A 17,362-nucleotide genomic window follows, 5' to 3' on the forward strand; every position below is an offset into this window, starting at 1 on the left:
GATTCCTCAAATTGGATTGGCAATGGAGAATATGGCTTAAAGCTAAGCAGGGTTGGCAGTGGAGGAGCGCACAACTTTGGTCGTGGAGGAACGCAAAACTCAGATTTTGCACTGGGCTCCATTTTCCCTAGCTATGCTTCTGCTCTCTGCACAGCAGAAACTGCTCCAGAAAAAGAAAGAGTGCCCTGAACCTCTTGCATACCTTTCTGGTGGGTGGACCGGCAGCAGCTGGTGGGTGAAGGTGCAAGAAGAGGAGGCAATGCCAGCAGCCAGCAGGCAGTACAAAGCAGCTTTCATAAGGGGGAAGGGATAGTTGAATGCACTCCCGATGTGACACTTGTAAATGGCACCTGGGGAGTCGTCTATTCCCCACAGGTATGCCACTGTTGCTTTGGATACCCCAACATTTTGAGATTAGCTAAGTAGCTAGTCAAGAGAAGGACTTTATGGTCATGCTACCAAAATTGTGGAACTTCCTTCCCAGAAATATTAGTCTGTTCTTTTCTATCACGGCCTTCCAACAGCAAATGAAGTCTTTTCTATTTTCCCTGGCATTCACAGAAACATGGAGCTCGAAAGGAGCTCATGGGTTATGTAGTAACTCCTTGCACAGTGTAAGAAATTCACAACTACCTCACTAGTCCCCAAGGCCGTTTCCGCACGGGCAAAATATGACGTCGTCGCAACGGAAAAAGAAGCGTCAGAGCGAGAGCGTTCGCACGCGCAACGGCGGAGGTGCGCAGTCGCGCCGTCGCGAAAACGCTAAACCGGCGCGAAGACGGTGTATTCAGAAAACGCTTAAAACCACTCTTTTTCCCCATGTGACGCATCGACGCCGCACTCGTGCGAACAGCCGCCACGGAGCTGTCGTCAAAAATGGCGTCGGGCCTGCACGGCTTCGCAAGTGCGCAGGCGCAACATCGCGAGACGCCGCTTCCGCAGCGCTTCCGTGCGAACCGTCACATTTCTGCGGGGCTGCGGACGCCCGCAGCTCCGCCTGTCTGTGTGAACGCTTTTTTTGGGATGCGTCGCAATTTGCGACGTCATCGCGTCGCTGCTTTTGGCCGTGCGGAAACGGCCCAAGTGATCCCTGCTCTACGCCCGAAGGAAGGCAAAAATAAAAAAAACAAAAACAGGAAAAAATCCTTCCTGGCCTCAAAGTGGCAATTGGCATGGTCCTGGGCATGAAAGGAAGGGCCATGAGAGCTCTTTCAACCCTTCCTGCCCTCCCCCACATGATCTGCCTAAATTCACAGAATCACCCTTGCTGTCAGATGGCCATTTAGTACCTGCTTAAAAACCTTCACAGGAGAGCCTACCACTTCACGAGGAAGCCTGCTCCACTGAAGAACTGCTCTGTTCTTCCTAATGCTCAGCCAAAACTCTTTTAATTTAATTTCAACCCACTGGCTCTGGTCTGACATAATGGGGCAGTGGCGTAGCTGCCATGGGAACGTGTAGGGACATGTGCCTCGGTGCATGCCAATTAGTCACATGGGGGGCGCAAAATGCTCTCCCACATGATTACACCACTGAACTTGGGAGCAGGAAGCAGCATAGCTGCAGCTGGAGCACTCCAGCCGTGGCTGCGTTGCTTCCTGCTTCGAGCCAAGGCTGGAGCGCCCCTACCTCTCAGAAAGGGAGGGGAGCTCCAGTATCCATCCTCAGTGCTTTTTTATTTTTAAGCCGAAAGAGACCTCAGCTACAAAAGAAAAGTACCAAGGGAGGGAGGCAGGGAGGGGCTTTCCCCCAGCCGGGAGTCTGACTGGGCTGCAGCCCTGGCCCCAGAAGCTCCCAGCCAGTTCCTGGGCCAGGGAGGGAGGCAGGGAGCGGCTGAAAGTACATTATTCAGCATGTGCGAAAGTGCCCTCTGTTTTTAGTTATTAGCTGCCTTGGTGTCCTTGATTGGACTGCAGGCAGAATATAAAACTTTGACATAAATAAAGCCACACACAACAAAAGGATATTTATTTGTATATACACCATGAAAATCTACATATATTCAGGTTCCTAGTGGGAAACAATTCTTTATACAAATGTTGTTCTATTTGAAGATGCCCAGCGCCTGGAGCCCTTTCCACATATATACTTTAAAACGTTTTGGGGCAGGAAATAAAACATTTCCTCCAAGGAGTTCTGCATTGGTTTCCCTCCCACCCCACCCCAAATGTTTTATTTGCAGTCTCAAAATGTTTTAAAGGCATCCTCTTTTCTATCATTTTTTTCGGGGGGGGGGGGGACATTTTTTAAAAGGCTTCATTTGTGTGCTATGCCATTTTGGGAGTTCACTCCTTGCGTGAAGAAGCCCCTGGCTTTATTTTTGGAGCATTTCAGAGCATGTTTGAGATGGGAGGGGGCTTAATCTTCACAGCATCAGTTACAGAACACTCGGGGAACTGCAGCATGAGGCTGTCAAGCATGAAGCACTGATTTGTCCACACACTGAAAAAACCCCAGGAAAAACAGAAAATGGCAGCCATGAATCATTTCAAGGGGGTGAGTGTGAACAAAAGGAGGGATTGAAAACATTTTACAAACATTTTAGGAGAGTTGAACAGAAAGGGCCTGTAACTGCTGCTTTAACAAGTCTAATAATACACTTAATGCTGGATGTACTTTTAAAGTGTTTAATATTCACACAACAGAACAAGGTTGAGGTCATTTACAGATCAAGGGCCATTTTATCTTTTTTAAAAATCAAATATAATTTGCCTGAATTCCAAGACAAAACATTTGCCCTGGAAAAACCTTCTCATCATCACACAGTTCAGCATAAAATGAGCACTGCTGTCATTCTTTGTCCAAATATGCCAAGACATATTAGGCTCTGTTATCTAGAATATCTACAACAATATTGTGGCATTGCTAACACTGTGACCCAGGGGCAATACTGGGGGCAAAACATCCTTCAAAGAAGGATAAAGTATTATGACCAATGAAAACTTTCCACTACGGCCTGTGCATAAAGTATTCATTCGTTCATACTTTATGCACATATGCCTGTGCACAAAGTATTCATTCGTTCATACTTTATGCACAGGCCGTAGTGGAAAGTTTTCATTCATCTATGTGAACAATGAACTATTCTATGAGCTAATGAACAATTAACTATTCTATGAAGTATGAACTAATGAATTATAAACATTGAACTAAACTGATCATAGGTATGGAATACAACCTGCAAGTTCACATTCAATTTGATTAATAACAAAAAAGAACCTAAGCACATATATCAGCATAAAACACTGTTTGATGCCACAAAGTGCCTGAAACCAACCATGAGTCACTCAATTACATTGTGTGTGTGTAAAGTGCCATCAAGTTGCAGTTTGATACCTGTTGGGATTCTGAAATGGGAGAAATCAACCATAGAGTGTGGATTTTGCTCTCCCCTTTGGGTGTATGACAACCCAGCAAGGGACTTTTAAGGCAAGTGAGAAGCCGATGTGGTTTGCCATTGCCTACCTCTGCAGAGTTGTTCGTGGTGGTCTCCCTTCCAAGTACTAACCCTGCTTAGCTTCTACGATGAGATCGGACTATACCATGGTGCCTTCCCTCCCCCATAGCTTCATTATACAGTTCAAAGGCACAAAAAGTTGCAACAGCAAGAAGCAATGCAGGGGGGTTTTAGGACATATATGATAGGCTTTTAATTCTTACTGATTTCTACAGTGCTAGGTTAACTGTTGCCAATGAAATCTCCAGTTTTAAAAATATCAACCACACTGCACAAATGCATGGTTTGCCAACAGCAAACTTTGGTAGGATTGACATATGTTTATGAATTACAAGAAGGAATGCTTGAGGTGAAACTTCCGAGCATGGAGATACAAGTGATGGGAAAAGGTACACCTGTACCATTTCTGCATGCCACTGAAAGCACAGAATCACTGTCAACTTAAGTAAGTAATATCATGACATGTAAAGCAGGATACCAATAGCTCTCAAATGTTCATGTTTATTAAATTTTAAAAAATCAATCAAGGTAAGTGATTAAAAATAAAAGTTTCAGCTGTCATTCCTTAATCTAGAATTTGAATAGATCATTGATTTTATAATAAAACAGTAGTTTGGATCTAATAGGAATTTTCTTCTAATGGTGGGGGGAGGGAGAGAGTGGCAGTTTTGGTCAGTTGTCTCTGCCCCCCACAGTTGCGCAAATTTTTCCCTCATGCTGTTCCCAAAGTTCTACTGTCCTTCAAAGGCAGCTTTTTGGGGACCTCAGTGATTTGCATTAAGGGCTCAGGAAAGCGGCAAGGGGGAAGTGATGCTGTCATTGACTGTACAGATAAATAAGGCTTGGAAGTGCAGCCAAAAACAAAATGTGGCCACAAACAGAGTGCAAGGATAAAAAATACTTCATAGGAACTGAACTACACTCTGATTGGGTAAGCTGACTTGTGCTCTGATTGGTGGAGCAACGAGCTGACTAACAGAGGGAGCTATTTTTCCTTTTGGATTTCTGTTCCTGCATGTTTACATCAGGTCTGTTAAGCGTGTGACAATCTACCATGAAAGGATTTCAGTCAAAGAGTGAATCTGATCTGAAATTTGGTTTGTGCCAGTGTATGCTGAGAGCAGACATACACAGACCAAAGATATGGATGTTTATTTATTAGTCAAGGCAGAGATGGAATAGTAGACAAAGACTTTCCACAGTGACCACAAATAAAGGGTGAGGGGAATCTATCTAATGGGAGATAGACGAAGAATTCCTAAGCCAGTTTGATGGAGAATTATACACAAAGGAGAATTCCCTGTTGGTGTGTTAAGTTACCTCATGAAGGAGATTTCTGTAGATTGCATGTCTAATGGTGGAGAGGCTATGTGTACTGAGAGAAAGGGTACCAGCCTGTTAGAACTCAGAGTCTTTTAATCCATAAGTTAGTAACTTCTAATAATAACTCAAGACAAAACTGCACTTTCATATGAAATATAACATTCAAGAAACTAAGAAACCTAGAAAGCTTGATAAAACCCTATGCCTGTGACAAAAAACTAAGATTGTACATAGTTTATTCCTGCCTTATTTCCATCTGCTGACTTACTTCATAATTCCATCTTTGTTCAATGAAATTTCCTTTTAATTTGTTTGAACCTGCCTCAGTTCTCCAATGCCATTTTTAAGGGGATTTGTTTGAAAAGAAAAAGGCATTCTACACCTTAAAGTGGGACAATATTAGAACTATAGCCTGAAACCATCACACTCTACCAGAAAGGCTACTCAGTCCTGAGGGACCCAAAAAGGAAAAAGGCAGGAAAATTTGCCTTACAATGATACAGGCTGAATCCCCACTGAAAATTAAATATGGATCCAAAAGAATCAGAACTTTTTCATCCTGGTTTCATCGTTGTTTCTCCCTCCCCTTAGCAGCATGCGCCCAGCGCTGACATTCACATCTCTCACACATTCAAACAACACTATCTTCCCCTTGCACACGCTTTCTGCTCTGCAGCGGTGTTATGATTGGCTGTCGTGCCATGCTGCGGCGGTTCTCATTGGCTGTCCTGCCAAGTTGGGATGGAGATTTTGTCCCAGCAATGTCATGTCAGGATATTCCTGCCCACTCCCACTCCCTCTGAGTGGCTGCCATGTGTCATCGTGCTGGGAATATTTTTAAAAAACTTTTTTTCCTACAATGCCATGTCGTTACGTAAGCACTTTGACACAGATGCACAATTTTGGGTACTGTTGTGGTCCTCAGCACCACGTCTCCATGTCGCTTCTGCTCACACGAGAAAAAAAAAGGCTGCATGCACAGCGTCTCACCCACTCACAGCGCTGTGACTAGATGGGAGTCCATGTGTCACTCCCTGCAGCAAGAAAAACAAATGCAGTTTGAAACTCCAAACCTCCCCTCGGATATGGCTTTGGGGCATGTTTTTCAGAAAGATCCACTTGCGAGAAGGTACAGGAATAGCACGTGATTAAGGGTGGAGTGCGCATCAAAACTGAGATGAAGATGCTTTTGAGACATATGCGGTGGGGAGGCCTTCCTTGAACGGTGTTTTTTGCCATGATTATCACGCTTCTTATTGTCGGTGGGGATTCAACCCAAAAGGTATAGAGTGGTGGGAGATCACCACAGATGTCCTTACTGGAAGGCACTGAGAGGTGGCAGTATAGGCCCAAAGGTTGCAGCTAAAGCACTTTACAGGAACACAGACCCACCACAGCAGAACCCATCATATATAATGACCACTATCCATTCAGTCACTTTATGCATGACTGTTGCTTCAGCTCCCCAGCACCAGCCTATGCCTCCCAACACCCTCCAGTAAGATAACCACACACCCCTCCTCTTCCAGCAATTCTTAGGGATGGGAGCTGGAATTCTTCCTGGAACCCACTATGTAAACAAACTGCTGCTACTGGTCCAACGTTCTGTAGATACAATTCAAGATCTAAGTAGTAAATTATATCTTGACCTTATTATATGCAATTTTTATAACAAATAAAAATAAATGTTTACCAGCTACAAGGCAAACAAACACAATCTGCTCTTCTATATTACAGTACCTGCAGACAAAGATCTGACTTAAATTAATCTAGTGAAGATCTGCTTGCAGTCATGTATATGCAATAATGTGGAAAGACTACAGAAAATAATCTGATGGGTGGCCAATATCGTCACAGTTCTTCTTCCTACTTTAATTAGCTCTATAGGTACAGAACCTTTTATTTTACCTTCAAAATACTTTACATTTCTTAAAGTAGACACTGGTTCACAAAAGTTTATGACACAATAAATGTGTCAGGGGTGTAGCTAGGGTAAATGGAGCCCGGGGCAAAATCTGAGTTTTGCGCCCCCCCCTCCCCCCATTTGGGCAGCATTCCTCCCCCACCACGACCAAACAACATTTTTTGCACCAGGTCATCTCAAAGTCACCATCGCATTATAGAACATGGCCCAACACACAAATCTGAACACACCCAGGGCTCCCTAGTTTAAACAACATTGAAAGTGATGCTATTTTTTGAAGACGGGGAATCCACCCTGAAACAGCATCACTGTTAATGTTGTTTAAACTACAGAGTAGATTCTCACACAAATCCACCTTAAGGGGGGATACTCTGGGCTCCCCTAGTTTAAACAACATTGAAAGTGATGCTGTTTCAGGGTAGATTCCCCACCCCAAACAGCATCATTTTTCAATATTGATTCAGTAATGAGTTTTTTTCTGGGCTGTGTGGCGGTGAATCTGGTGTATCTTGTTCCTAATGTTTCACCTTCATCTGTGGCTGGTATTTTTTTCAGAGGTGTATCACAGAGAGAAGTCTAATATACACTGTGTCCAGCCTTCTCTTATAGCTCAAACTTCTCTCTGTGATACACCTCTGAAGATGCCAGCCACAGATTCAGGCGAAGCGTTCCAGGAACAAGATCTATCAGACCACGGCTACACAGCTCCTGTAAAACTCACAACCTCACCAGTTGAATCTTCGGCCTTTGAAAGCCTTCACAACAATACTTTCAATGTTTTTTTAATCTAGGGAGCTCAGATTTACTCCCTTTAAAATCCCACTCCAAAGGAGGTGGATTTTCAAAAGAGAGAACCTGGGGAAAATTCTGAGGGGTGCCTGTCAGGGGAGCAATGTTTAAGCTAACAGTACCAAACTTTTAGGCTATCTTCTCAGAAGACTCTTCCTGGGATTAAAACCACCCAGGTTTGAGTGAGAGCGGTGCTCTTGGTTCAGGGAAGCCCAAAGAGTTATGGGACCCTCAAAAGGGTAGCCCCATCTACCATTAGCTCCCATTGGAATGGGGGGATGGAGCACCCCTTTTGGGAGTTCCGATAACTTTGGACTCCCCTGAACTCCAACTTCTTCATTCTCAAACCTGGGTGGTATCAGCAAGGAGACTATCTCCTTATGGTACCACCAAGCGTTTACAGTGAAGTTTGGATTCAGGGGATCCAAAGTTATGGACTTCTCAAAATGGTAGCCCCATTTACTATTAGCTCCCATTGGAAACAATGGAGTATGGGGTCACCCTTTTTGGGGGTCCATAGCTTTGGACCCCCTGAACCAAACTGCACCAAACTTGGCTGGTATCATCAGGAGAGTCACCTGACAATAGTCTGAAATTTTGGTGCTGCTAGCCTAAAAGCTGTGCCCCCTGCAGGCCAAAAATGGGAAAAACCCTGGAAAATAGAAAAAGCCACTAACGAACCTGCAATTTTTCCGCCCACCACAAGGTGGCGCCCGGGGCGCTTGTCCCCGGATGTTCCCATGGTAGCTACGCCTCTGAAATGTGTTCATATTTAAGACGTCAAAAGACTATCATTAACGTAAATTGCACTTTAAAATGACTACCCTTCTTTAGACAGGAGCCTTCTTTTCAGAACATGACAGTTTCTATTTTCAGAATTGTTCATTTCAATATTCCTCCAGTTTGAAACAACCTAATATTGGTGAACATGATGGCTGCATCTGTGAATCAGCATTTGGCGTTACTCACTTTACTCAGGGATCTGGCAAATGCAAAAAGCCATTTGAACTTCCAACATCTCTCTTTATTACTATCCACATAAGTTCTTTGCTTTAAAAATATAATGCATTTTGTATTGTGTTTGTAGCAGTGAAAAACCATTCATACTGATTAACTGAGCTAGTGAATAACCTGGAACATTCAGCTGCTCAGGGAACAAAGCAGAATACAGTCTAGCATCTGTGAGGAAATGAAGTATAGTTTAGCTGGGAATAAAACTTCATAGTTTCCCAGGCTGAGATCTAGGAATAAGTTTCAACAAAGAGAAGCTAGTAAACAGACAGCCTACACATAAAAAAAACTAGAGTGAAGGCAACATGATGAGAAAGGGGAATCTGAAGAAATAGTAGGTTATAATGAAGCCTGAAGGAAAGGGACATGGGTAGGGAATTGAGAGGGCATGGAATTGCAGTGAGGATTTTGAGAAGCTCACCACTGCAATTAAGAATCCTCTCAACACTGCAACTGCAGAGAAGAGGAAGACCATTGTCTTTCAGGGAATCATGCATCATTCCTGAACTTCTCACTCAGGAACTTCTCATAAATGTCTCAGGAAGACATTAACTCTGACAAATCCAGTAAGGCAAGAGCTCACGAATTATGCTGTACAGCTTCCCCTTAACATCTTACTATGAAAACATGGGGGTGATATTTGTCAGCTGACAAATACTTATTCCTGACCAAATGCAAAATAAAGATGGCCACGATCAAACAAAATGAAGCTGTATAATAACTGTTATTACCTGCGGCAATAATGATATATGGATCCTTCATAAGTGTCAGTAATGATGCTCCTTTCTGGCTCTACCAACAGACAATGAATGTATTGGGTTAGGAAAAGACAATATAAACAATTTTTGGAAATGTTTTGCTACAGTGTTTACCTCTGGTTGTATTCTGGATGGCTGTAGAATAAACAACTGTATGGCTGCAAGAGGAGAAATTAAAATATAGGATGTTTTATTTTTTTTAATGATGCAGTTTATAATTTCAGTTCTTAAAATTATTTGCTAAATCATCAATAACTATTCTTCTTACCTCCATCAAAAAGAGCTAATGCTGCCAAAATGAGGAAAGGTGCTGCTTTCCCAACAAATTCATACATAACACTTCCAAAAGGAGGGCCCACTATGAGTGAAAAATTATTATTCATCATCAGTTTGGTGTCCAACTAAAATCAGAAGCACAAGAACTGCTTTAATAGTTATTGTTTATCAGTTCAAAAATTTAAGGACTTCACCTCCATGTACACTTACTGGACAGACACTAATCTCAATGAGACTTACATCTGAAAAACCAACAAAGCTGAATCAAAGAACTCATTTAAATGCCGTAAATGTAAATGAAAAGCATCATCATGCCAGTTCACATATCTCGTCCAAAGAACAGAAACATAATTTGCATTTAAAGCATGTATTTAAAATATTTTTATGCTCAGCTTTCTCCTTTGTGTACTGTGATTTTTAAGCCACGTATTAATAGCATCTCACATATATAAAGCTTATTTTTGTATGGAAAACGCATACCTTCTAAAATTTCAAAAACTTTGCACATTTTTTCCCAGTGGATTTCATTATACTGACCTAATACTCCCATAGCCATTCCTCCTAATGCAATTCCCATCGCATTGCCTCTTTCTTCATCGTCAGTATACACACTGGCCAGCATACCCATCCCTAGAGGAAAAAAGTGTAAAAGGAAAGGCTGATAACATCATCTTTTCAATGTAGCAGTAACAAAGGCCAGAGAAGCAGGAAATTACAGAAACATCAACAGTTAGGCACACATGAATGTGTTTTATATCTGCACACTCCCAATATGCTGAGCTTTACAAGTGTCTTGAACTCAGAACTTCCAATAAATATGAAGTCCCTTGTATCTGGATGATTGATAAAATTCTGCACACCTTCCACTGCACAGCAATTCTACTTGACCTATACAATTGGTCAAATAATTTTTTAAAAGCAAAAGTAAATCACTGCAACAGTTTTCAAAAAGGATTTCAGGGGATGGGAGGTTATTTTACAGCAATAATACAACTAATGAAACATGAAATTAGTTATCTGGTGTAACAGCTAGTTATTTGACAATAAAGACAATGTTAATCAGAAGTCTGGTTGATTCTAAGTGGATGATTACTCTGTGATGAAAGATAATGAAAACAGTTAAGGATATGACTGTTGATGGAAGTGACAGTTCTGATAATTAATGCTCTATATAAAAATGAACTTGTTAGTGCCTACCAGCTACTGAAGAACAAGAAGAACCTACTCCTTGAAGTGATCTTGCTATAAACAGCAACTTGTAGCTTTCTGAAAAGGCAAACACTGAGGAAAAAAAACAGGAACATGTAAAAAAAACCCTCAGGCCGTTTCCGCACGGGCAAAATATGACGTCGTCGCAACGCAAAAAGAAGCGTCAGAGCGAGAGAGCGCGCTCTGAATGCCAGAAGCGGCGAAGAATGCGCAGTACCGTCGCTAAAACGCTTAAAACCGGGCGCCGAAGATCGTGGTATTCAGAAAACGCTTAAAACCACTCTTTTTCCCTATGTGATTTATCGACGCGAGACTGCGGGCGTAACAGCCGCCACGTGAGCGTTCGCCACAAATGGCGTTCGGCCTGCATCGCTTCGCGAAGTGCGTTAGGCGCAATCGTCAGCGAGATTTCTTCAAGAGCGCCTGCGCGCGTAATCATTCACATTTCTGCGGGGCTGCGGACGCCCGCAGCTCCGCCTGTCTGTGTGAACGCTTTTTTTGGGATGCGTCGCAATTTGCGACGTCATCGCGTCGCTGCTTTTGGCCGTGCGGAAACGGCCTCAGATAAAATCAAAACTAGATTCAAGCATCAGAATTAATTGAATTTAAACACTGTTATTCTGTCATAGACATGACACTTTCACTGTTGACAGAGATGTGAAGACCTGAAATTATTGCAAACATTTGAGTAGAGGGCATAATTTTTATTTCCTCAGAACTGTTGTTGAATTTCTTCCAATGGAAAAATTGACATTGGCCTTTTCTGCATATGCCATTAACAATCTTTTCAGGCTGGAGAAAAAAAACTGTTCCTCTGTGAAGTTCTGCATTGTTTGTTTTGTTTCGGAAACATTTCCAAAACATTTTTTTCTCTATTGAATCTGAAAACACTTTTACAGCATTTCTTTTCACTGAAATGTTTCCAAGCCAGCTTCCCTCATAGTGTGATTATGCTGAAATGTGTTATTTTTCCCTCCAAAACCACAGGTCTTTTCCCATAACCCCTGTGCAAACCACAAACCTCAATTTCAGTGCTTGCTCTGCTATTTTTATGGTTCCTCACCTCACAACTTCACCCCTCTCCTTTTAAAATTTTTTACTTCTGACATTTTTCTTTTTTCAACATTTTTGGTATTTTCTTTTTTTAGCATTTTTTTTAGCATTTTTGGTATCAACAAATAATTGATGATATGAAACATTGCCACAATACATGCATAGAAAAATAACTGGTGATCAGGAAGCAACATTTTGAGAAGGGGAATCTTCATCATAAGAGTTAGAGATGTCTTCCACTAGCTGCTTGCAAGATCTAAGACATAAACATCTGAGATGTTGTGTGGTTTCTGGGCTGTATGACTGTATTCTAGTAGCATTTTCTCCTGACATTTCGCCTGCATCTGTGGAAGAACACTAAGTTCAAGACAGTGACTAAGGAATACCACCCAGACAAAGGATGTCTCCAGGCAGTAAGGGCTAGTGAACACCACCCACCACTCAAGGCAGTAAGCAATCAAAGGGATCAAAATGCCAGGCTACTTTTAATGCAGATACCTTCACTATGCTTATGTGCTGTGGTTTCCGACAAGGTTACAGGCCGTAGTTTAAGTAGTATTTCACGCTGCTGACGTATTGCGCCTGCATCTGTGGCTGGCATCTTCAGATGAAGATGCCAGCCACAGATGCAGGCGAAACGTCAGGAGAGAATGCTGCTAGAACACGGCCATACAGCCCAGAAACCACACAGCACCCAAGTGATTCCGGCCGTGAAAGCCTTCGACAATACCTTCACTATTGATTATGCTATATTCATGGTTACTCACATGCTAAATGGGTGGATCCCACCCAACACATGCAAATCAAGCTTGCTAATTGCACCTTTTACACTTGTTAACAGGCAAATGGTTCTTTCTCCCACCCTGGACATTCCACAGGTATATATACTCCACTTGCTTTACTACCATCAGATCCTCTGAAGATGCCAGCCACAGATGCAGGTGAAACATCAGGAGAAAATTAGGTGATTCTGGCTGTGAAAGCCTTGGACAATACATAAAGCATCTACTTTTACGCTAAACTTATATGTAACAGTTATGTTCTGTAGACATTTGTACAGAAATAATTTTTTATGGAACAGTTAGGTTCCATAGAGTAGGAAGAATTTCTAAATTAACTGCTATTTTTTTCCAGCTAATAGTCCCATTTCCCTGATGAAGATCTGAAGTATCAATGCAGCAAAGGGATTTCAATTAAAGCTATTGATTCTGCAGCATGGGAGAATAGTATATTTCTTTTCTATTTATCCCACCTTCTGCAGTATTTGGCAGAAAAGAAGGAGAAAAACATCACTTACTAATTGTTGAGACAAACATAATGCAGAAACCAGCAAACATGGGGATCTGATAGCCTATTCTGGAAGACAAAACAAATACAGAATTTGATCTTACTGTTTATACTTTTGATCATAAAAATATTTAACATACATATTTTTGTGTCTTTGTCCAGCAAATTCATACTAGTTTACTTGAACATCTCAATGGCTTTCCTTCCAAACTTGATAAGGACCTCATAGTCTAACACTGAACACATGAAGCTGCCTCATTCTGAGTCAGACAGGCTAGTGGTATTGGGGTTTTCCACACGGCACTATTGTGCTGGTTCTGACTTCATACGGATTCACTTTATCCCCTGGCTTCTATATGTTCTCTTGAGCCACTGACTTTCACCTCACATTTCTCCTTGTTTTTTCCCGGTTCTTTTGGAAGCACTTCTATCCTTTTTCTACAATTGAATCTGGTAGCATTTTAAATGTTTCCTGCAGTTTTGTCAGTGCCTGGCACTTTTTGCCCACTCTCCACTTGTCTGGTCCGTGGCTGTGGAACCATACCACTCAGTGGTCTCTTTCCCTGCCTTGGTAATAAGGAATTTTTATCCATTGTTTCAGCTAATTTTCAAGCATTTTTTTAAAAACTTGCTTGATAAGGATATATATAGCTGTAAGAAGATACAGGAGAATTCACTGCAGCAACTGGAACCTTTTTTCTTTCTTCACCCCAAAGCAAAATTATTTGCTCCCTTGAACTTTCAAAAGCACACGCATCCTCATTGCACTTTCTGGAAACACAGCCTTTGCTCTGTGCCTTTGAGCCTGGCTCTCCTAAAATAACCAAATCCCTCCCTGCTTTGAAAAAAAAGGGGGGAAATTTTGGAAATAAGGATATTTTCCCTTTCATAGGCAAGTCATTGTTTTGTTTTTGTTTTTTAAAAAATGTCCTGACAGCGATAAATCATTATAAGACATGCCCATGTCTTGATAGCTGCCCCCAAATATGTTTATTTTTCGTGGGAATTTGATATTTTATGGAGGGTATTTTTATTTTTTTATTCTGATAAAGAACTGTTACCAATGTTCTTGGTCTACTAGAGACATTCACAGGATGAGACATTCACAGGACTAGACATTAAATACCGGCCACTTAAAAGCAATTGACTAGACAGGTGAGCAACTGATTGATTTGCTGTTTGTCAACAGAAAATCAACTCTATTGATCTGCTATTTGTCGACAAAAAATTTTAGTTAGCCACCCCAAATATTCAAATAAAGGGTTGAATATTAGAAGGGAGACATTTTTCCATGTCTGTTCACATGAACAATATGGCAGTTCTCCTGTATGCATATCTCTAGCCCCTCTTCTATCAGTGTGCTGACACAGCTTATACCCAACAAAAAAGGGGGGTTGGCATTGTAATGACATCAATGACAACCACACTGTCACTTAAAAATCCTGATTTTTAAGAAATAAAGAGATGTGGCAACAGGAAAAAATGAGTAAGCAGAAAACATGTGTGGAACTCCCATGCAGCACATGATCCAAATCAACTGCCAAGAAAAGCAAGAATAAGTGGTGCATATGGGAAAACCCCACAATCTACTGCAAGTATCCTCAAACTTATTGAGCATGTGAGCACTTTTGGAATTTTGAAAACAGTTAATGGGCACCACCATAAAATGCCTGCCAGGAGTGGGGCCCTCAGCCCACCCCAAATTGCCTGCCCATAGGAACTAAAGCCTATGACAAAACATTGGCTCCCGAGGGACATTATAAATCTGTCTTTCCCACAGGGGCCTTTCCTGTAGGGCTGAAGGAGGTAGTGGTACATCTGCTCTTGAAAAAAATAATTAGAATCATTGGATCTAGCCAACTATCATGCAGCCTCACATTTGATGTTTCTGGGTAAGGTGGTTGAGAGAGCAGTAGCAGAGCAGCTCCAGGTGTTTCTAGATTCTTCATTGGCATTGGAACCCTTGCAGTCCAGCTTCCTACTTGGTCATGAGATGGAGACAGGGTTAGTCACTCTCACAGATGATCTCTGGGGACAGCTGGATCAGCGCAGGTCAGTGCTGCTTATGCTTCTTGATGTAACAGCAGCATTTGACCCGGTTAATTACAATCTTTTGACCCACCGCCTTGCCAATAAGAGGAACAGTCTTGTAGTGGCTAGTTTCCTTCCTCCAAGGTCAGGGACTAAGGGTGGAATTGGGAGAGAAAACTGGTCATGCCACTCACTGGGGTCCCTTAAGGAGCAATCCTTTCCCCAATGCTATTTAACATCTATATGTGGCTTCTAGCCTAACTGGCGTTCTGAAACGGGTTATCATCAGTATGCCAATTATACCTATTTATATCTGTTAATGAGTGGCTGATTAACCATCTCTTCAGACAACTTGACCAGCTGTTTGGATGCCATGCTGAGATGGATGAAACACAGCAGGCTGAAACTAAATCCAATGAAGACTGAGGTACTCTGGCTGATACAGGGAGGATCTGAGATTGGGCACCAGCTCCCAACTCTTGACAGTGTGCAATTAATGACTAAGCCATCAGTCAAGCATCTGGTTGTGATTCTGGATGCTTCTCTTTCAGTGGAGGCCCAGGTCACAAATATGACCCACCTGTTTTTTTTCCAACTTCATCAGGTCATGCAACTGATGCCTTATCAGGCAGCTGGTGCTTTATCTGTCCTGACTTGGCTACAGTGATCCATGCAACGGTCACCTCCAGAACTGATTTAAGTCACTCTATGCAAGGTTGCTCTTAATCCTGATACAGAAGCTCCAGCTGGCCCAAAATGTGGTTGAATGGGACACCATAGGGAGCCCATATGCAACCAGTGCACTATGAACAGTTGTATCTCCAAGTTGAATTTCCATTTCAAGGTCCTAGTTTTAATATTTGAAACCCTTTACACTTTTGGACCAGCACATCTACAAAACTGCCTCTCCAAATATGTCAGCCAGAATGCTCTTCACTCTGCCAATAACAACTTGCTGGAGGTCCCAAGTCCAAGAAGTGTCCAGATGTCCTCATCTAGGGCTTTCTCATCCCTGGCCCCCATCTGGTGGAATGCTCTTTTGAAAGAGGCCAGAGGCCTTCAGGAATTTTCATAATTATGCAGGGCCTGTAAGACAGAGCTATTCCATCAGGCCTATAGTTGAGAACAGCAACATAGTTGAGATACCTAGCTGCTGCCCTCTCTCCCTCTTTCCACCCACTCTTTTCCATCTTTAAATCAGGGTTTTTGGGTATATTAGCCTACCCTGATTTGGAGGAAAAAGAGAAGTACAATGTACTGTTCATAGGACAATACTGAATCTTGATATGAATGAAAACAGAGTTTTGCGTGTAATTTAGACTTCAGCTTTTCTTCAAAATATGCTGCCTACATAGACCAAACCCCTATGACAGAACACAGTATTTACTCAGCACTCTCTTTAGAGTGTAAAATTCTATTTTTTTGAGCCAAATACCTCTTACTGATGCAAAATGGACTGTTTTAAACTAACAATTATATGTATCATTTCAAATAGTAGTATTAAAAGTCTACATTCTGCAATACTGTTAAAATTGCACAGACAGATATGTAAGAGACAGTGTAGTATGTAGCTATGTAAGTGTAGCTATGTAAGAGACAGTGTAGCTATGTAAGTAGACAGTGTAGCCTTACCAATATTATTGTAAACAAACTGTCATTCATCACAGTCAAAGCAGTATTTTGCTATCATAAGAATAAAGTTGTCAGTTTTCAGGCATCATTCTGATTTTCAAAGACCAAAATTGATACAAGTGCACTAGAAATTTTAGTACAATATAAAACATTTATCTATAGATATAATTTAAACTCTTCTTTTGACTTTATCCCCAAAAAATATGTTGCTATCTAGCTCATAATGGTTAATATGCTACTCCAAAATTTGTAAGTCCATGCTTAAGGTAAGTATACCTTACACAAATCTTTCAAAGTACGTACTTTCCAGCCTACCATGAACATACTCATGTACAATATTACATTCTAATGTAGAATTAATGCTACACTGGACACATATAGATGTTAACAGCAAAGAAGCCAGTTCCTATTGCTTCCATGAAGGATATCAACAGTGTAACACTTGTTTAAGGAAATTCTAATGAAGGTTTTCAAGTGGTCCCCACCACACTCCCTAGCACAATCTATTTCCCTAAACCAGTCTAACAGTTGTTTTCCCAAAGAACAACTAGTCTGGTACATAATGTATTAACCCAAAAGGCATATGCGTGCCTACTTGTGTTTTGCATTTAA

General features: G+C 41.7%; 1 protein-coding gene across 4 annotated transcripts in view; it reads right to left on the reverse strand.

Annotated features, from left to right (window-relative positions):
• SLC18A2 (solute carrier family 18 member A2) overlaps nucleotides 1–17,362 on the reverse strand; it is a 45,938-nt gene that overhangs the window by 15,149 nt on the left and 13,427 nt on the right. For all 4 annotated transcript variants that reach the window (XM_048507058.1, XM_048507059.1, XM_048507060.1 and 1 more), the window contains exons 4-9: nucleotides 13,098–13,156; nucleotides 10,736–10,819; nucleotides 10,076–10,168; nucleotides 9,531–9,620; nucleotides 9,377–9,420; nucleotides 9,236–9,296 (exon numbers count right to left, since the gene is read on the reverse strand). In XM_048507058.1, coding sequence (XP_048363015.1) covers nucleotides 9,236–9,296; nucleotides 9,377–9,420; nucleotides 9,531–9,620; nucleotides 10,076–10,168; nucleotides 10,736–10,819; nucleotides 13,098–13,156 — 431 coding nt within the window. The remainder of the gene's footprint in view (nucleotides 1–9,235; nucleotides 9,297–9,376; nucleotides 9,421–9,530; nucleotides 9,621–10,075; nucleotides 10,169–10,735; nucleotides 10,820–13,097; nucleotides 13,157–17,362) is intronic.

This window comes from Sphaerodactylus townsendi, linkage group LG08 (genome assembly GCF_021028975.2).
Source record: "Sphaerodactylus townsendi isolate TG3544 linkage group LG08, MPM_Stown_v2.3, whole genome shotgun sequence".
Lineage (NCBI taxonomy): Eukaryota > Metazoa > Chordata > Lepidosauria > Squamata > Sphaerodactylidae > Sphaerodactylus > Sphaerodactylus townsendi.